Below are 22,435 nucleotides of genomic sequence, written 5' to 3'. Positions count from 1 at the left end.
ATACTTAGCAACCCTGAATAGGAGCACCTACTATACTTTATCAACATTAGATTATTTTTCTTCTTTTGCTTTTTCCTTTATTTTGTATTTCCTTTTAATTCATGTAAAGCACTTTGTATTGCCTTGTTGCTTAAAATGTGTTACATAAATAAAATGACCTTTACCTTTACAAAATAACTTGGAAACATACAAGTAGAATTACACCAAATAAGACTAAATTAAAACAATAACATATCAAGGAAATACTGAAATAAAGTAAATGAGCAATTACAATTACTCTTTAAGCACTGCTCCTATGTTGGCCTAACCATTCTGTCCCCTGGTTGCCATAAGAGAGGTACTTTAGCTTATTAGAGGCAATTGTTGGCTGCCTGGAAACCACCAAGATGACTTCAGATGACTGTAAAACATGTAACCGCTTCTTTAGACAACAACAACAATAATAATAATAATAATAATAATACAGACCTTTGGGCACTTAAATAACTTAAAAACAACATTATATGTAGGAGAAAACATAAGATACAGAAACCCTTCAGCTGTGAGTTTGACAATGAGGACAATGAGGAACAGCAAAAACAAAAACAAGTCTATGATTTTAACTAAAATGTGCAGATTCATCATACTGTGATGATTTAAAAATGTCTGCTGGAGCTCAAACATTTTTGCCTTTTAAAGGCAAAAATAATTTGCCTTAAAAAAAAGAAAGAAAAAGCATCCATAATTCTTGAATAAGTCAGCGAAGTGGAGCTCAACATTTTACGCTGACTTGGTAAAATGGGCCAGATGCCCACTTGACTTTTTTTTCCCATTGACTAACTGTCGGTAGGCATAGTGATAGTAAAAACTTCAATCATTATGCCTTTTAGAGAAGGAAAAGTTCTCCTTAAAAGCAAGTGGTCCTCTGATTTTCTGTTAACTTACCAGGCAGATCAGCAGTAATCACAGACAGAGGAAACAGTGGGCACAGAGGATGGGGGTACCAGACTTAGCTCTGCAGAGTATGGAAATGGACCTAAGACAAAATACATACACACATATTCATGATATGCTTTGTTTAAATTATTTTGTATTAGTTGTAATTCTTATGGCTAGTAAAATTAAATGTATACTAGGTCAAGTCTTTCTCTCACCTGCTGCATTGCCCACAGTTGAGCCTGATAATGTGAACAGGTTTAACACTATATTCTGTGACCACCGTATATTGTGACAGTAGGAGGCGCTGTTGCAGTTTTATACCATACTTTGTGACAAAGATATAATAAAGATGAGAACTTTATAGTAAAATAAGTTACAGAACTATTACAGCATTTCTGGAACAGTTGTTATACCAGTAATAAATCTTGACGTTTTATTCTCAGGACAAAGGAAAGAGTTACCAGAAACAGTCTGGTTGAAATATTTAGTTTTTTACTATAAGTTACAGAGTCAGTGGTCACGGTATGTGATAACCGCTATCATGTTCTGTGACCATCTATATTTCCATAATACTCATAATATTAATGGCACCATGTTACTTTTTGTTCTTTGTTCCGCCTTTTCTTTATTTTTCATTTTGAGTTTGCCCGAGGTATGGCAAAGCATGGTGTAAAACTGCAACAGCGCCTCCACAATATACGGTGGTCACAGAATATGGTGTAACACCTGTCAGGCACTGGGCTAATTCTGAGCCGCCAAAAAATTATATATCACATATAACTTATAAGTTGATGTAAAATAATGTTTGTTTTAGCCACATAAATTATCATATTCAGGGGCAAACAACATAACTCCAAATAGAGCACAGCTAACTCGTCTATTTATTATGTGGCCTCATTTAAAAACATTTCCTAGCAAATGTCAAACATTGTGAAATTATTGTTATCAAACATAAAAACGCTGTTTTGAAACCTAAAACCCCCCAGAAATATTTGGGGTCAACTATGAGCATCAATTCATTTAAAGTTAAAACTCAGTTTCACATGAATACAATCACGCTAGCATAAATGTTGGCCGTCAAGCTAATTTTCTATTAGCAGCTCACAAGCATTTTTGATAAACATTAGATTACCAAGAGACATACATACATATCTTTATCTAGGCTTTTTTATCTTCTTCCTCTTCCTCCATCTTTTCTCTGTCCCTGAAGGATATTGTCCTTTTTTGAGACATCATTTTGCCTGCTTATCTTCCACCAGTGCTTTGCACAGTAGCTCATATTACTGGTGAAGCGTGACCTACTACGACCACAAGAGGGCCCCCAAGACCAATTTCTTCTTCTTCTTTTTTTTGTATTATGGCGGATCGCAAGGAACTTAAGGTGCATTTCGCCACCTAATGTACATGAATGTGTAACAACACTACCTTAAATTCTATTAATACCAGTTTCTTTTTCCTTTTTGCGTTTTAATGGATTTTTTTCTACATGATCAAATATATATTGTTGTAAAAAATCACATCTTTATAATCAAACTGTTTCTGTTAATATAATCATATATATAAAAAATAAGGTACCAAGGTCCGTAGTACTGTTACAGAAGTCATCAAGCCCTCATTTATTTTATGAAATCCATAGATTACAAGGGCATGCCTTTTAATAATTACATCGTAACAGTGGTTTTTTTTTCATATTTTGCCACATTACAAATACAAACAAAATTTTTTTTTTTAGATTTTATGTGGTATAACAAGAAAAAGTACCACATAACTGTGCAATGTTTGGAAAATTATGCCCTTTTTTTTGACAAATTTGTTTGTGTGCCATTAACACAATGTACTCACCATTTCGCATTGATTGCCCTGAATTAAAGTGCAACCGTTTACCTTAAAAAGTCAAATATAAATCAAATCAGATGTGATTTAACATTTTAACATCAATTCTTTTTAGTAAAAGACCAAAAGGTTTATTATAGAACTATAGTGAAAAAACCTCATACTGAATGAATACAACAGACAGGTTAGGGATAAAGGCGTGGAGAAATTTAAAAGCAAGGCTGGGTTTAGTTGACCTTAGTTTATTTTATTTTGCACAATTAAAATACAAATTAAAAATATTAAGAAGACATAATAATGATGCAGGAGAAGGGAGAAGTCCAATGGACTTATATAAAACCTCCACCCGAATAGTATAGAAAATATAACATAGTCCAAGAATACAATCCTACATTGGAAATACTGTCACATAGAAAAAACCCCTCATAAAAACACATCTACAGAGTATTATTAGAAATCCTAATAAAATAAGTAACAATGAAAAAGTTACAATCACAATTATTTCATTAAGTAAAGTTTTAACTCTTTTACAGAAAGGTAATAAAACAGAATCCCACACTTTAAGCATCTTGAGGGGCAGTTTTCAGTCTATCAGAGTATCACACAACTCCAAATCCAACTCCCATCTGCATAAACCTACAGTTCTGGCAAACAGAACAATCATCAAAGAAGTAGCCAAGATAACTGGATGCACAGCTCAGTTGAAATAATCTGTTTGTTGTGGACACTTTTAACATGACCTTCATTGAAGGGGGTCAAGAGGAAAGTCTTTTAAAAAGAAGCTTACAAACTCTAGTTTAAACTTTGCAATACATATTGTGGAATAGGATGCTTTGATTAGTTCAGACAAAAAAAAGATCTCTGCAGCTACACAGTCTTGTATCAGTTTAGTTGACACTTTGATGAAAAATTTTTTGAACAGAGAAAAACTCCACAACAAATCGATCCCCCCCCCCCCTAAAAAAAAAACCCATCCCGATAGCGATACATGGTATTGATGGAAAGATTGAGCTATACATAAGAAAATTGTGGACGAAAGCCTGCTAGATGCTGCATAAAATATGAGACTGGAGCAGAGTTTTACCTTCCCCAAGCATTTTTTGGGTTAGAGTGGTCTTGTCAAAGTCCAATCTAACTGAGAATCTACGGCAAGTTTTGATTATAGTTTCCAAACTATCCAAATGTGTCTAAGTTTGAATAATTTTGCAAAGAAGAATGAACAAACGAGTCTCTAGATGTGCAAAGCTGTTAAAGATTCCCTAAAGAACTTACAGCTGGAGGTGTAAAAAGTATTTGGGTTGGTTATAATGTACATGCATTCCCCATTTGTAAGAGTTTTATTTGTAAAAATTACAACAACAAAAAAAAGTAACAACAAAAAACAACCTTCGTATACATTTCCTTTCACCATACAGCAACACTCTATTTTTTGCTGGACTAAGACATTAATTATAAATAAAACACATAAATAGTTTTAGTTGTCATATGGAGAAAAAAATGTTTCAGGTATGGATACATTTACAGGGCACAGCATGTGAAATACAAACACAGACTTATGGTGACCTATCAATTTTCATTGAGGTAGCATTAGGTAAATGAATTTCCACTCCATGCTGACTTCCCAGTCAATATTTATTGCTGTGGTGTTTCAGGAAGTCGACTTTCTCCGGGTAAATCAGATAGTGTGACTGATGAAAGACTGGTCTCGGGAACTGGACTGAAATCAAAACAAGGTCATCAAACAAGGGCACCAATGTCGTAAATGATTTACAAGTATTTAATGGCAATAGTTCATTCCATAAGAAGTCAAAGTATGAACAGTATTACAAGCATAACAGCAGTCTGAATGATTTTTTTTGTTGCAGCTTAGGTGAAGAGCACCAAACAGACTGTTGTTACATTAAGGTTCTTGAACTATCAGTTCTTAAATCCCCACAGTGCAATTAATCATACTTCTCTTACCCAAATAAAGTTGGAGAAAGTTTAGTTACATTGAGTTTCTCGGCACAAAGCAAGTAAAGCAAGTAAACTATGATCATTTAGTGAGAGCAGGATAGATCTTGGAATACCATTTTATTTGAAAATACCTAAACAAGGAAGTATTTATAATTAGCTCTTTCTGAAAACATTGGTATTATTTAAAATTTTTAGTGCACAAATAAATTGTTGCACATAATCCAAAGTGCATTTATGGATATGAAAAAAACATCTTACTAAAAATAAGGTGTATACACATTAGTGCATGTCTTAGTCTTATTAAGGCTGCAAATAAAAAGTAAACAGTAAATAAAATTATTTATAGGCTACTCAATTTTTTTCCTGAAAGTGTTCTCCCACAGATGACATAAAACAAAACAAAAAAACCAATTAAATTAAGTAATGAATCATATTCAGTTAAAACCCATCACATATATATCATAATATTACAATGGCTAATCAAACCATAATATGCTATTAAGATGTTGTAACAGTGGTAGAGTCTGCATGGTAGTTACAGATGTCAGTGACAGCCTTTAAGAATTGAAGCACATATTTTCTTTAGTCATTATCTGAATTCCCTCTGGGTTCCCAAATTGCATAATCCTTCTGACCTCAATTTGTTGAACCCAAGTGATTGTACTTTTCAGAATATGCTTCAGCAAACAGGCTCACCCTGACACCCCATCAAAACTCACGCTGGCCTGAGTGGTTGCCATCTCAGATGAAGTTACTGCTGGGTTCCACAAGGCAAAGCTTGACTAGAGTGAATTGATTCATGGGGATTAGAGATTAAGACTTCCCCGGCCGCTTTGGTGGAGTAAATCTGGGGATTATGATGTCAACAGCCTATGGACGCTAGAGAGGAAATTGAATTGTGAGGAACGGCAGCGGCTATGGTGCAGGATTACAGCGTAGTTAGTAAAAATCAGAGATGAGAGTCCATGTCTGTGCCTTTCTCCTGTTCAGCAAAACCTCCATGGGAAACCATTTACTGCCTTCGGACAGTAGAAATTGTGACAGGGATGACTGAGTGAATATTTCTGATGTTATTTGAGGGTTAAGAAGATTTCTCTCTGTGGTAATCCTGCTCTGGTCTGGCCTTTGAAGCATCAGGTGGTGAGTACTACTAAGTCCAACAGGAACTACTTTCATTTAACAGTCTGACAAGAATATCTGACAATCTTTACACCTGAATCCTCAGGGAGCATCTTGTTGAAGGCTAACACTGCAGATAGATAAAGTTCTGTTAATGGTTGAAGATAAAAAAAAATGTCACATTTAGAGCTAACGTGTTATTCTTTATCTGCTTTTTCTTTCTGTCCTGTAAGACAACTCCAGTTGTGGCTGCTCCTCCTGCTCCCTCAGCAGCTCCCAGTGTTACATTCGAAGGACTCTCAAAAACCAAGAAGATGAAGGTGAAGTTGGCCCATTTGGGTTTGGTCTTCTTCCTCCTTCTGTCTCTGGTGATGACGGCCTGTTTCCTTTGGCAATATCAGCTGCCAAAACTTAAGCCAGGTGAGAACTACAGTCATGGTGTTAGGTAATGGGTATTTAGTGTGAATCTTTGTTCACTCAAATATTTATCATTAATGTTTTAAAGTGGATCAGCTTCATATTGAATGTATTCTAAATGGATCGTTAGGATTTTTATCACTTTTTATGATACTTTAAAAGGTTTTAACGAGGTACATGGGACTTCACAAGTTTAAGATTTACATTACTTACTGTAGATTACATGCATATAGTAGTATTTGTTATTAAAAGGGTGTTGGAGGATATTAGTTTCCTGCAATGTCCTTCACTTTTTGTTTCAGTTACTTGCTAAATTATTAACTGATGTTAATTTATGATGTTTCATAAAGCAATAAAGTAACCATACAGCTTGACTAATTACTGTTTGACTTGTTAATAACAATTAGCAGCTTATTATTAAGTTACTCTGTTTTTAAACTGAAATAAAGCATAAATTTACCTCACATAGTTTAGTGATACACTTACTTTTGTAAGGTTAAACCTCTAAACTACTCATGAGTTTTGAGGTCACCTGGTTTCTCAGCAAAAGTTTTTTGCTACTCGAATCCACACAAACATTCTTAAAATTGGGTGTACTTAGAGCATGAAGGTCAGGCTTCATTTTTCTTTTTATTTTACTTTTGTTTTAGTTTCCTGGCTCAAACTGAAATTTAAAGAATGTCCTGTAATTATGTGTTTGAAATTTTGCTAAGGAACATTTTGATAATGTGACATTCCTCAGAAGTCATGAAGCCCATTTTCATTCTTTAAAAGTAGAAAAGTGGATGGCAGCTTTTTAAACAAAGGCAGAAACTGAAACTTGTAAACTACTTGGAGACAACAAGATTAAAAAAAAGGTAAAGGTTTATCTATGAAGACATGAAGTCAGAAAACATTGTAAAGTTTACTTACTATTTGGTTCTAAATGCACAAACACATGAGGGGGTAAGTCTATGATTTTAATACATTTGCTTTTCTTTAGTTGGAATATAAGAGATGAGACTTTTTATTTCTCTTATCAGCAGTTGACATGCAAGCATTTTACTTACTATCAGTTCTTTTCTTAAAATTATTCTCAAAAATCTATGTGAAACTGGCTTAGTTTATTAACACAGAACTGCAAAGCAGAACTAACAAAGGTCATCCACTTAACTCAATAAATCAAACAAACATTCTCAAGTTGTTTCTTTTATTTGCAATTCCATCTATAATTTTGTTATTCATCTAAATACATCTGTTGATGTATCAGTTGATAATTAATAGAAACAAATCTATAAAAAAATCTGGAAAACTGTGTAAAAAGGCTAGATTTCTAAGTCAAAGATGGACAAGATTTAGCATTTCTGATTTTCATTTTTCATTTTATGTTGAAAGTTTAAGTAAACATGAAAACTTTAGTTTATACAGCATTGCTTTATTGTCTTTATTTCTAATAGGTCTAAGAGTAGTTGATAAGAATTAGTTTTCTAATGTATAAAAAAATAACTATAACAAATTAACTTTTTATTTCAAGTGAAAATAACAATAAATACATACTATTAATATTACTAATATTTCACATAAAGGTTTTAAATCACTTTGAATACAACAATTATCAAAGTTGTACATTTTGTGAAGACCAAATAAAAGGTTCAAAATTGGGATATGCAGTAAATAATTCATCATCAAGAATGTATTTTAATCTACACAACATCTAAATATGTAAATACTAAAACTGTTGCACTTCGTTTTTGATATTATGTCACCTTATCAGGCTTTAAGCCAGGGGTGTCAAACTCATTTTGGTTTAGGGGCCGCACACAGCTTAATCTGATCTCAAGGGGGCCACACAGGTAAACTCATTGCAAGATTAAATAGAACTAATAAAAGTGGACTTGTTGATTTTTATATTAAACAAATTTCACTTTTACAAAATATATTATGAAAAAGCTCAGAGTTTTTAAGAAAAGCATGTGCAATTTCAACACTACTTTTACATTTATTTAAGTGCATTATGCATAAGAACTGATCACAGTGATTGTACAATGTTGCAAAACATTTATTCACAGTTTTTGGAACTTAAAAACACTGTCCTGCATGACATAATACAGCAAACAGATAAAAATTAATAAATGATTTAAAATCAATTTTCCACATCTGGGAATCAATTTGAACAAATTGTCTGGCTTCACACATTTGAAATCTTCAGTGTCAGCTGCTTTAAACAGATATTTGATTAAGTACATTTGTCACCTTTCTTGTTGATGCATAAAATCTATACATATAGAAAAACTTACATACATAACATGTATTGCATGCATGATAAATATTTTACTCAACAAAACTCTTTTGTTGTACATCTGTTACTGACTAGCACTAACTTTAACAGAATTAATTCAGCAAATATTCAAAGCTGTAATTTTTAATAGTGCAACGTTGACAGTAACATTCCATAGGATTGAGTTTTACTCAGTTTTTGCCCCTGAAACTTGGCATCTTTTATCCTGGACAAGTACATCAATATCAGGCATCATGTCCTGAGCAGCAGCCAATTTCAGAGTCTCATTTAAGTATTAAGTACTTATGTGTGAACTTTGAGCGCAGCTTTGTTTTATTTATATTCATTAGTGAAAAAAATTGCTCACAAAGGTAGGTAGTCCCAAACATGGACAACATTTTCGCAGCCAGTGCTGTCAGTTTTAGGATATCCTGGTAGGAGACACTTGTAAAATGTGTCCATGCCAACTGATGCAAATTTGTCCTTCAATTCCACGTCACACTGCAAATCAATGATTTCAAGTTGCATGTCAACGGGCACATCCGAAGCTCTGACTGTGAATGGTGAGCGAAAAACTGAGAATTCTGTCTCGAGTTCGCTAAATACCTGAAATCTTTTCTCAAACTCACTCAGCAACCTTGAAGTCGTATCTTTGTACCGTTTCACATCACGGTTAACGCTTGCTGCGCACACATCTCTTAGACAGGGAAGATGAACAGGGTCCCCGCTTGCCGTCTGCGTCTCCCATAAAGTCAGCTTTGACTTGAATGCACATATGCATCCTTGCAACATTTTGTTCAGATTATTCAAGTGTCCTGTGATATCAACCATAAATGCAAGGCCCTGCAGCCATAGCGGGCTTTGTAATTCCTGAACAGGTTTACCTTTCTTCTCCATGAACTGTCCAATTTCCCCACGTAGATCAAAGAAGCTCTTCAGCACAGCACCTCTGCTTAACCATCTAACTTCAGTGTGGTGTGGTAGACCATGGGCAATGTTGCATTCACTGAGAAGGCTGTCAAACTGACGATGATTGAGAGCTCTGCCTCGGATGAAATTGACAGTTCGGACAACCACCTCCATGACGTGATCCATTTTTAACGACTTGCAGCAAAATGCCTCCTGATGCAAAATACAATGAAATGTCCAAAACTCATCCCCTTTATTTGCAGCTTGTACTTTCTCTCTGAACTTTGTCACAACACCTGTCTTTTTCCCAATCATTGACGGCGCGCCATCAGTAGCCAGGCTTACGGCGCGGGACCAGTCCACCCCGACTCCGTCCAGCGCTCCAACAACGGAGCGGAAAATGTCTTCAGCTGTCGTGGTGTCGGTCATGGGCACCGACTCAAGAAACTCCTCTGTGACAGTCAACGTCTCAACTCCACGAACGAATATGGCCAGTGGAGAGACGTCCGCAGTATCAGTACTCCCATCAATTGCAACAGAAAATGCGAGAAATGACTCCGTTTTGCGTTTGAGTTGGTTTCCAAATCTGCCGATAGTTCCGAAATTCTGTCTGCCACGGTATTTTCTCGTCAAGCTAATATTGGCAAAAGCTTGTCGCTGATCAGGACACACAGTTTCGGCAGCCTTCAGCACGCAGTTCTTGACGAACAGTAAGGCTTTGATGCTAACGCTATTTGGCTAGCAGTTAGCTAGCTGGCTTTCACCGCAGCATCACTGGCCTCTGGACTCCGGGTGAAAACAGATTGCTGTTTCCTCAAACCCGTCAACATTTCATTTATCTTCTGTTTTCTCAGTTCTCCGTTAAAGTGCTTGTATTTTTCGCCATGCTGAGTTTCATAGTGGCGCCGAATATTGTATTCCTTAAGCACCGAAACCTGCTGCAGGCACACAAGGCGCACGGGTTTTCCATTCACCTCCGTGAACAAATGAGAAGAAGTCCCTTTTTCTTGAAAAATCCGACACTCTGTGTCTACCTTTCTCTTTTTTGACAAAGACATTTCGTTGATGAGGTTGCCAGGACCAAAGTAAAAAGCTGGTAAAGCAATAGAATCGAAGCCGTTTACAGGACCTGAAGCTCAGTGCTGCCATCTGCTGTTAGTTCCGATGCAGTGTTGCATCATGTTGTCCACTCTGAATAAAACAGCGCCCCTCGTGGATAATATAGGAATTGCAGATTTTAAATTAAACGAAGTACATTAAGCCATGCATCTCTTCAACAAAACTATAAAAACACAAAAATACCCTATTTTTTAACGCATTGTCACGTGTATGTATAAGATTAGAAATCTCACTAAAAGAAAGCACCTGCTTACACTGGACGATGACTATTTTTTTTCAAAAACTTTATTTTATTATTTTTTGTGATGTGAGTTTACAATATCAGGTAGATAGGTGGCCTGAGGCTACAGTGATATATGCTGAATCATCAGTGTTAAGAGCAAAAGCAGGTCACATCTTCTTTCATCAGGGAGTTGCATAGAGCACGTCATGTCTAAATGTACCTTATAAGATCAAGAGGATTCGTCAGAAAGCAGAGATAATTAAATGAAACACTCAGCCAGCCAATTAAACCCCATCTTTCCCACCATTGCGCCCTAGATACTGTATTCTATCAAATATCAAGTGGGATTTACGTATAAAAAAACTGTCTCCCAGTAGGCTTTATCTGACATTTATTTTTCCCTCTTTTCTCCTTGCTCATCCATCAATCAGATGAAGAGATGGGTCGTAATGCCAATTCAGAGATGATGTGTCCCCGCTTTCCTGAGCCTCTCCCTTTGGAGCATCCTATCCCCAGTCTCAAAGAAGCCCTGGAAAAGGTCAGAAAAGTTAACCATGCAAGGACAGTTTGTAGTTGCTTCACCATCATGCTCAATCAAAAATGAGTAAACTGAGGGGCTGCATGGATAATCCTTCACACCAAATGTTTTATTCCACAGAAGGAGATTATAGAAACAGCAAATGGAAAAAATATCAGTTCACTGGAGCAAAAGGTTGCGTTGTGGGCTGCAGAAAGAAGCACTTTAACATCTGATGACAGAATAAAGTACACGCACATTAGTAGTAAGGGCTTAACTGCATTAAGTAAAGGAGCAGACAAACATTATCATCACATTTGTCCTTGTGTATTAAATCTCAGCAGCCATTTAATATTTGAATTTGAATTGTACCTTTTTAATCTGTAAGAAGTCTTAATTTTAATTTGTTTATTTTTCCACTGACATAGTTAGAGCCTGACATAAAACATTTTATGATTTACAAGTTTTTTTGTTTTACTACCTAACATGCATCCTAAAGCAAAAAGTAAGTAATATTAATAAATAGGTTTTGCTTTACAAAATAAAGCAAAACATTGTTTGGATCAACCTTCCTCTCCACATTAGATCTATTTAGAGCATTGAACATAATCAAGTTTCAATCAATCAATCAATCAATCAATCAATCAAGTTTATTTGTATAGCACATTTCAGGAACAAGACCCTTCAAAGTGCTTTACATCATAAAAACACAAAAATACAGTCATAGAAGACAAAACACAGTCAACAATTGTAAAGTTTATATAGCACTTACATTTTGCAACTGCATATAAAAATCCTTTTGGAATGATGGGAAACCTAGCCTGAGGTCAGACAATTAAATTAGCTCTTGTTGGAATTGGGGGTTATTGGATTAGGAGTTTTTAATGAACAAAAATTTGGGCATTATTTAATTTAGTTGGAACATTCATTTTATTAAGTGATGCATCGTATAGCACAGCCAGTAGACTCCATCCTCTTCTTCCAGTTTTCAATGCTTAAACGTCATATGGGCATGATTGATTTGCTAACAACCAACCAAATGAGGATAATTAAATCTATATCATGCACCAATGGTTTTAGAGTCAAGATGATTCACAGAGTGGAGAAAGGCTTCTGAGAGTGAGGATCTTGTGTAGTGATAGTGATGTTTTTGTGCACATGGCTGCAAGCGAGATTGTGGAATTTATTTGCAAGGATTTTCATTCTGACCACAAAATACCACAATACCACACATTTAAGAATCTTCTTCCACCTCCACAAGCTCCTTAACTAACTTAGACATGTTTTGATTGGAGGAAATCTGGAAAACCTCCTTCACTGTCAAGGCAATATTGATGCTGCTAAACTAAATAAATCATAACAATTATCTGTTCACTAGATAATATACTACATTTTTTCAAAAAGGAACAGGTAGAAGATACAAGATCTCATGATTTCTATTACCAACCTCTGTACATAAGAGACATATAATTTCTGTTTTAGCAAATGTCCTTGACCTTGTCACAAGATAAAGGAGGGCCTTAATCTGGTGTGTTGCTATGCTTACCATAAAGTGAGAGACATTAAATTGACATGAATTCTATAACCAAAGGAAACAGGCAAATTGATTTTCAGTCCAGATGTATATTCAATCATATTATAAAATATTTAAAAACTGATTTTCTTCGTTACAGGTGGATGTTTTGTTTCGCCAAAGCATCAACCCCATCAGCCTTCCTGCTCTGTCTGCCATTGTGATCTTAAACGATACAGTTTTGTGGACTGGCAACTTTGGAAAGAGGAATGCCAGTGATCCTCTGTCAGGCCCACCCAGTGAATACACAATCTACAGGTTGGTTCTGCATGGAAGCACAACTTACAATATTTTTACTTTTAAGAACCTTATTTGTTTGTTAAATGTACTGTATATCGTGTATACTTGTATTGTTATGATTGCTCTAAATACTGACATTTCACTGGTCAGTAATCCTTCCTATTTTAAGGGCCAATAGGGCTAATTAAAGAGCATTAAGTCCAAAACATAAATATAAATTAACCACATTTTAAGAAGGAATTAAAATAAAATGTGCCTGTAAAAGTAGAACAAACGATTGATTCAATTTGCAGTTCAATTAAAAGGTGCCTGAGGGTGCATGTCTAGTCAATAAAATAGCAAAACATGATATGTCCTGCCTAATTAAAAAATAAGTTTAAATCTCACATAATAGAAAAGGAAAAGTAATCTTTTTTTTTTGTTATGATCTGCACCACAGTGATCTCTTTAAAATACACAGGAAAATGTTCTCTTGTGTTTGCCCCAGATGAGTTGTTCCCTCTCCAGAGCAATCAATGCCTATTATTCAAGCAGCAAAGAAGTGATCCACCCACAGCTGCCCCAAACAGCAATTCAGCATGTGCATTCAGGTCTCTTTGTAGTGCAACCGTATTGGTTCCTATTGTGTTAACAAAACTCTGGACTGGCACAATGCTTGATAAGAACTGTAATTTTGGATACTTTGGAGGCTGAGTCAGTGGCTAAGGTCATTCCTGAGCAGGTCTTACACAACACTGTCCTGACAAAGGGCCATGGCTTGTGATGATTGTTTAGGTGTCGTGTTTCTCTTCCAACAGCATCCTTATTAACATGTCTTCCTTATAAAGACATAGATGTCTTCACTGACATTGCATTGAGTAACTAGAGTATGTAGAATAGAGCAGTGCTCTATCTAATTGTTCTGTGTTGCTGCAAACTGTCAAATTGTGTATCATGGCAACATGATAATATGTTGATACTATTTCAAAATTTCTTTGATTAGAACGTTTAAGAGTTGAAACTTAAATCAGAACCACTATCAACACATCGCTCCTGTTCTGTCTGTAAATTGACAGAACAAATTCTATTATCTATATTTTGTGCTTCCCTGAGATGAGTAAACTCTATCTCTAGGGTTAAGTATGGCCATCACATGGAAGAAGTTAATTATCAGTAACTAAAAGAACGAGTTCTTGTTCTTCTGGTAATGATCCACATCTCAAAATGGATGACAAAATGGGTCAAAAATCAAGTGCTTTTCTTTTTTGCTCTACTCTTTCGTCACCATGACAGCTCAGAGTAGGTGCTCAGATTGCAGCAGAAGAGGCCCCAATTTGTCTTTTCATCTCCCTCTCCTTACTGCCAAAGCCCATGAATAAGAAACCAAAATATCTAAACACATCATGTTGAGGCACAGACATGTGAAGAGACGTTTCATTCAAAACGAAATAAATAAATACTGTTATTAAGAACTGATTAGTAAATGCTCCATCAGATAAATAAAACTACACATGAAATAAAGCAAAATAAATGATGGGGAGCTTATTTTGTTAATGAACATTTATTTATTTATTTATGTTTGCCAATTGTGGTACCAAGGTAGTTATCCCTAAGGGAATTTGTTTCCCCAGCTTCAGAATGACAGGAGTCAGTGTGGGCACAATAGGCCTTGCTTTCCCTTGTAAGCATGTGTTCTTGTTTTGAAACGTGCAGCACTTCCAGGGTATCTGTTGCCTCGACTGGGTTGTGTTGATTTGGTTGTGTAGAAGATCCTTTGATAAAACGGAGACAAGTCCCGTTCTCCAAAGATATTACTTCTCTTTCAAGCCATTACAGCTTGCACTTTACACCCTCTTGCAGATGCGTTGTAGTTTTCTGTCTCTAAAATCAGATTACAATAGAAGATAGAGGCCCCAATTTTTCTTCTCCTCTCCCACTCCATACTGCCACAGCTTGTGAACAAGAAACCAAAATATCTGAACACATCTGCACTCTGAGTGCAGGGAAAACCCTCATCTAAATATAAGAACATAAAAAAAGAAAAAACCTGAAATAAAAAGAAAGCTAAAAAAAAGTTCATGAAATATGTACAACAGCTTTACAAAATGAAAGCTTGGTATAAAGCTTGCTTTAGGCCTGACTGCAAAATCCTCCAATGGATGCTGAAGGTCATGCTTTGAAGATGCTAACAGAACAAGAGCATCTACAAATCAAAGATGAAAGCCTGATGTCCTCATACCAGACACTCCTCCTCTCCTTGACTTGAGATCCAGTACTTCAATTCCACAAACAGTAACAGAGACAAGGAACAGACCTGAAGGAGTCAAACTTTTACTATCAACAAGCTTCGTGCCTTAAATGTGGACAAGGTGCTTGCTTGGATATGCGAGGATGAAAACAGTTATCATAATTATACATTTTTGTACAGCATGAAACACATTTTTGCTTTTAATGTATTTACAGACATGGACAAAATTGTTGGTGCCTCTCTGTTGATGACCGAAAAACTCACAAAGTTCACTTCAATAACTTAAAACTGCACAAAAGTAATAGCAAAACAAAATGACTAAAAATTAACACAATGGAAATCAGACATTGCCTTTGAAATGTGGTTCAACAGAATCATTTTTAAAAGATAAACTGCCATACATGTTTAGCATATCCTCATATCATCAAAAGCTAATAGTGCTTTTTGTGTGCTCCTGACTTTGGCACCAGTTTGGACACAATCAATCAATCAATCAAATTTTATTTGTATAGCACATTTCAGCAGCAAGGCATTTCAAAGTGCTTTACATCATTACAAACACAGAAACACAATGCAACATAGAATCAATAATCAAAACACAGCATTAAGTCAGGTTAAATTTGTAATTGATTACGTTTCAAATACAATCCTAAACAGGTGGGTTTTTAGTTGAGCATTAAGTCAAGTTCCATCAATAAATTTGTAATTAATTAGATTTCAAATACAATTCTAAACAGGTGGGTTTTCAGTTGAGATTTAAAAGAAGTCAGTGTTTCAGCTGTTTTACAGTTTTCTGGAACTTTGTTCCAAATTTGTGGTGCATAGATGCTGAAAGCTGCTTCTCCTCGTTTGGTTCTGGTTCTGGGGATGTAGAGCAGACCAGAACCGGAAGACCTGAGAGGTCTGGAAGGTTGATACAATAAAAGCAGATCTTTAATGTATTGTGGTGCTAAGCCGTTCAGTGATTTATTGACTAACAACAGTATTTTAAAGTCTATTCTTTGAAGAGAAGTTGAGTACATTTTTTTAAGCATGAGAGTGGCGCTTTGAGCTAAAATCTAAGATTATGCTGTTTACATGCCTAGAATAAGCTCTTACACAAGCTGTCAGAGTGATACAGATGTTTCCCTGGAGACCTGATTGGTTCTGTATACTTTATTTATTGTGTAGCATTGGCTATGTGATGAAAAAGGTTTCATACAAAATCTCTTTTCCAACTGCAAAAGAACACAAACACAACTGAAGATGTGTGAAAAATGTGTTTAAACCTCTTAGGGAGCAAATGAAGTACAACATCAAACAACTTCAGAAAGAAAACTTTTAAAATCAATTCAGATGAAGTTGAGTTATCCTGACAGAAAATCCCCATGCTGAGACCATTCTTCAGCATGACAACGTGATAGTTTAATCCCTCACTCCTTGCCAGATCAATCCAATATCTCAAACTCTTCAGCTATATTTCCAACGACTGTCTGTTTTAAAAAAAAAACACAGTTCCAATCTAAATAACCCACAAACATGATAATAGTTCATTTAATAGAATTTACATAAAACAAGAACATTCTACAAGAAGTTACTTTTATACTGTACAAAATGTTGCTGTTTCTGTTTAGAAATAGGAGTAGAAGAATCCTCGCACTACGCACACACACTAAATTGGAGGACAATTTAAAGAGAATTTAAATTTAAACTTAAATTTAAATTGACCTTCTTCACTGCACACTGGTGCTTTGCACAGATTGATTCAAACCAAAGCACATTCCAGTGTGTGATATGGGAGCCAATTAACCCTTAAAAAAACACGCAACATTTAAAAGTAGAAAAAGATTTATCAGTACACCTTCTGACTAAATGTATAGAAGTTCTCACTCATTCACACACTTTCCCAAAAGGACTGGTGATCAGTTTAAAGAGTTTTCCACTAAACGCCAGCTGTGCTCTTTGTCACAGCTGGGGTTTTTGCTCTATACATGGTTGCCTAGGCAATGTTTTTCTGTGAAGTTGCAGCTATAGAAGTAAAGAAAAGCAGAAAAGACTGCGAGGATAGAGCCGTTAAACATTTAAAAGTTTTTTTTATTTGAGTTTTGAATAAACATTTGCGTTAATTGCAATATTTAGTCTGTGTGTGGTTGTGAAAACCCAAATATCATCAACAGTTAAGTTTCTGTTCTTTATTTATTACATTAATCTTCAGACAAGTTCATTCAATATTACTGTAACTTTCTTTTAATTCAGTACCAATGAAGCATGTCCACTGAGAAAGACTGAGATAAGTATGAGAAACATTTTGCAGTACAAGTGCAAAACATCCAAAAAGGGGATAAAAAGCTGAATGAGTGTAGCTCTTTATTTCCAACCGTCACTTTCACTCACTCTTCCTGCAGCCAATGCAAAGAAGAAAACATTTAGCTGGTTATGTGCCCTGTTCACTTGTATTTTCATTGCTGATAAGAAATCTTATTTAAGTTATTTTATCTTTTTTCTTGTAGAAATATGTAAAAACTCAGGGTTGTAAGCCAATGTATGGAGGTAATAATCTCAACAGAAAAGATTTTTAGACAGAAAATTAAAAAAAATTGATTTACTGAAACATACTAAGTAAAGTAGACCAATAAAAGCACTCACCAGAAAACGTGTTAACCATTTTTAAATATGACATATAAGACCACATTAATTATTGAACATGTTTTTAAAAAATGTATTTCCCTAATAAAAAGTGTTCTGAGTTTCAGTATATTACTTTTAGGAGACACTGTATCAGTTCAATGTTTAGATTTTGCACATTATATTTAGATGTTTCTCACATCTACGCAGTCAGGTCATTCAAGTACATGTGGCCTCAATTCAAAAACAGTGGAAAAAAATTAGAGTAAATACAATCTATGGATTAGTGATAAAAAGGGCTCTTCTACATTAGATTTAAAACCAATCACTATGTTGTCTTGTCTGTCTTTCAGAATTGCCAGCTTATCGAAGATATTCCCAACGCTGATGCTCTACAAACTGTGGGAGGATGGAAAGATCGCCTCCTTAGATGATCCACTGGAAAAATATGTAGAAAATTTCACTATAAAAAACCCTCTGGGGAAAACAAGAGACTCTGAGTTAAAATATGTGACAGATGGCCTAATATTTCTAGACAGTGGAGAGGTACAAATTCGCTCATCCTCTGTCACCCTGCGCAGGATGGCAAGCCAGCTCTCAGGTTTGTGGATTCAGCAGATTATAAAAAATAAAAACATGACAACAAGAAAACTGCTTTCGTGTGAAACAAAACTGCCGCTTGTGTATTTTCCAAATACCACTTTGCCATTTTTCAGCAATCATGCAGCTTCTTGTTCTTAGAAAAGCAGATCATAAGATGTTTTTTGCCCTGGTTATGCATGAAGAGTCACATTTTGTTTTTTTCAGGTCTTTTCAGCTTGTGATACTTCAGGTAATTGAATTAATCTGAGAAAAAAAAATCAGGAAAAAAAAAAATACTCAGAAGTAGCGCATGTCTCTGAGTATCGTTACGTGCTTTAGTTTGCCATCAAGGAATCAGGGGTGAACATAATAATCATGTTCAGAGATCTATATGGTTGTCTCATAACACTGAAGTGCTGTTTCAAGACGAGTGAAACAAACACTGCGCTGCAATAACAGTGATTTCTGAAAATCACTGCAAGAAGATGGAAACCGTGCCTGGTGCCTGGAAATACATGTTTTTCTTTGCTACTATCAACCAGTAGTTTAGTTGTTTTCTTTAGTCCTATGCTGCTTTGTTTGTTCTGCTTCAGGTCTGCCCAGGAGGCTGAGGGCTACAAATTTACTATGGAAAGGCAAAACGCAATCAGCAATCAATCTGTTACAAGATGATGTTCTTGTTGCAGATCCAGGAACCAAGTAAGGCTTGTTTCATTGTTCAGAGTGAAACATTGCTAACTCTTATGTCTCTGACATGCGGTTCTAATTCACATACTAACACAAATTAATTCTTAAAATGTTCATTCTTTAATTTGCTTCACAGTGGATAGTGCAGAGATACGTGTGTAAAGAAATTCTTCAGTTATTGTCAACAGAAAAAATGTATCTCAGCTGGTCGTGATTAAATCTCCAGCTGGGAAACATATCTGAAACCACAACAAATTTGTTTTGACATACCATGTCTAATAATGCATAACACAACCTATTCTGTGGATTTTCTTTTTCTTTTACAGAAAGTGTTTAACTGCTTCTGTTCTTTTCAACGCACTTCTAAATTTACTTGGTTTGCTTCCTTTGCTAGGTGTCACTATAGTAACCTCGCATTCTCTCTTCTCGCTCATGTGATGTCTGAAAGAGTGGTCGGAGTTGACTACCAACGATGGGTCACAGAAAACATCCTGGACCGATTAGGAATGGAAGACACCAGTTTTGAACTGACCCCTGGGTTACAGAGCCAGTTTGCTGTGGGAGTTTACTCAAACGGAAAACCTGCTCCTCTCTATGATCTCGGCTGGTACCGGCCTTCTGGTCAGATGTTCTCCACCCCTGCAGACATGGCCAAACTCGCCATGGTGCTGCTGGGAGCCTACCACCGAAAGCTGCTGGAGCCAGATTCTCTGAAGATCATGTTGAACCCACTCTTTAGGTGTGATAAGGATTACTTTGCAAACCGTACTGGGACCCCTTGGGAGGTGAATGACCTCATGGGCTACGAGATGTTGAGGAAAGATGGTGATCTGGATGGCTACTCTGCCACGTTCTCCCTGGTTCCCAGGCTGAAGCTAGGCCTGGTAATCCTAATGGCGGGCAGCAGGCCTCAGAAGCAGGATGTGGTCACAAAGGCCTACAGCTACATTGTTCCAGCAATAGAGAAAGCCTTTAGGGAAGCCAAAAAGATTCTTGTTGCTTCCCCAAATCCAGAGCCTTACATTGGGTTTTTCACATACAGCAACATCACTTTCTATGAGATCAAAGTGGGATCCGATGGAGTTCTGATCATGCAGCAGTTTGGTCCTCAGATCGAAGAGCTGATCCCAGAGAAATACAGGACAATAAAGCTTAACTACTTAGTTGAGCGGGTTTTCAGAGTTGTGTTTGATCAAGAGTACCCTTGTGTTTTGAGAGTGGGCAAGGCTTCAGTCTCGTTGGAAGCCCAAGATGGCCAACTTTTTAACTTCTACGTCTTTAATAAGCAAGGCTTGTCCCCTGGCTTTGATGCACCAGGTCTAAACACATACAATGTGGTGCGAATAGCCCGCAGGCCAACCTTCACCAGCTGAGGAGCATCAAGTGTTTTTGTGCGCTACAGATGAAGTGAGGAAAAGGCATGCGACAGTGAAAGACTCACCTGAAATCAGAGGGGACGCCAGTAGTATTATTTTGAAAAGAACTCTTGAATGAGAACAGATAAGAAAGACAAATACTTGGCACATTTTTTTTTCTGCTGGGTGATGTACATGAATGTCATCCTCACATGGGCCCTTTATCACACCTCTGAGCTAAATATTCACTCTGTGGCAATTAAGTGCTCATCTTGCCTTCTTCTGTTAATGTCTCGCTAGAGAAAACAGCAGAACAACACTTTTTGTGGTCAGTCATATAACAATTTTACATATGTTCACTTCTTCAACCAGGATTATTAGTAAATAAGATATTTGGCTCATCCATTTTCAAACTGTCTTATTGGAACTGGTAAACATTTCCAAAGCTTTAAAACAACTTATTTACAGCTAGAAACAATGCGGTCTGATTTAACATACAGTACGTACGGAAAGTGAGTAGACGTGCAAAGGCTGCAGCTTCCTGTTATCATGCTGCAACACATAGCAACTTAATTCAATAACTTTACACAAACAGTAGAAAATAACACTGTTTTTCATATGGATAAAAGAGGATAAAAATAACTACAATTGGTTGTTATTCCATAGTTTCTAAAAAGACTGGGGTTGACACTGCAGCATAGCAAAGTGGCTGTTTAAAACCCCATCCAGTAATTGATCAGAAAATCACATTATTATTTGTGATGAACTCCATAAGCTTTGTCATACAACAAATGATTTGGCCAGTCATTATTGTAGTGAGTATTTTCCACTTTGTTGTTGCTGAGAATGCACCTTTGTTTTCCTGTGATGCTGGTTTAAATTTGGGTCATAATATTACCATATTTAGTTTTATCAAACCTCAGTATATATTATGTATTTTTTATACTCTCTTCTTGAAGATAAATATTGCCATAATGTCATTTGATGCACAAGCAGCAGAAAAAAAAACATTGTGTGTAATGTGAAGTCAATAACAGTGTTATAGAGGAATGAAATAAAATACTGTATATAAAAATTAAAAAAAGAGGTGTCAAAATATTGTTCCTGCACAAGCCACCATTAGCTTCTACAGGATATTAAAAAAGTGCTAAAAAATAATATGTAAGTTGTTGCTTTGAAGTTGTGGTATTATTTTTGATGCATTCTATGTAAGAAATATGCATAGTCTCATTAGAAACATATTTTTTAAAACATTGAATTTATGACTGCCTTTGTAAATTTTCCTGCAAACGTTCAGCTGCAGATATTCAACAGCAAAAATTCACCTTCAAAAATTTGCCTGCAAATGTGGTGGCTTTCTGGTGACCCAAGCCAAGGCAATCAACACTAGATCAAGTCAAGCAGATTTTAGCCAATCAATCAATGCTACATTGATGATCCAATAAAAGTGTAAGCAGCCATCTGTTTAAAGGAGATATTTAAGGATCTTTTAAATGATGCATATGGTCACTGTATTAGATTTCTAAATACCCAAAAATTGCTTTAGTTTAAAATTTAAAAGAACTCTACTTTTTGGAAAGTATTACACACAGCTTTCATTGACTGCAGAAATTGGATAGGAGTGGTGGAAAGACATTTTTGCAAGTGAATTTAAAGAAAAAAATTAAATGTAAGTGCACATGATAAAAGTCAAGTGTTATAAATTAAATGTATAAAAAATGTCTGTTTCTACTTGGACTACATATACTTCTTCCATACAGTCAGTCTTTTTTGTCATTTGCCAACCAAGTGGCCGGTCACCTTTGTAGAAATCTATGTGTTTGTTATGGATAATTTTGCTTTCATGTTGATGATTAGCAGTTTAAAATAACAAGATAATCAGAGTGAAAGAGTTCACAG

General features: G+C 35.9%; 1 protein-coding gene across 1 annotated transcript; it reads left to right on the top strand.

Annotated features, from left to right (window-relative positions):
* Positions 1 to 3,070: 3,070 nt before the first annotated feature.
* Positions 3,071 to 22,141, top strand: lactbl1b (lactamase, beta-like 1b). Its single transcript, XM_032548453.1, has 6 exons — positions 3,071 to 6,246; positions 11,183 to 11,289; positions 12,942 to 13,099; positions 18,266 to 18,513; positions 19,088 to 19,193; positions 19,576 to 22,141. Exons 1-6 carry the CDS (start codon positions 6,141 to 6,143, stop codon positions 20,552 to 20,554), a joined length of 1,704 nt encoding a protein of 567 aa, XP_032404344.1. The 5' UTR covers positions 3,071 to 6,140; the 3' UTR covers positions 20,555 to 22,141.
* The last annotated feature ends 294 nt before the right edge of the window (positions 22,142 to 22,435 follow it).

The sequence above is a fragment of the Xiphophorus hellerii genome, chromosome 20, assembly GCF_003331165.1.
Source record: "Xiphophorus hellerii strain 12219 chromosome 20, Xiphophorus_hellerii-4.1, whole genome shotgun sequence".
Classification (NCBI taxonomy): domain Eukaryota; kingdom Metazoa; phylum Chordata; class Actinopteri; order Cyprinodontiformes; family Poeciliidae; genus Xiphophorus; species Xiphophorus hellerii.
This window is presented reverse-complemented; position numbering and strand designations above follow the sequence as displayed.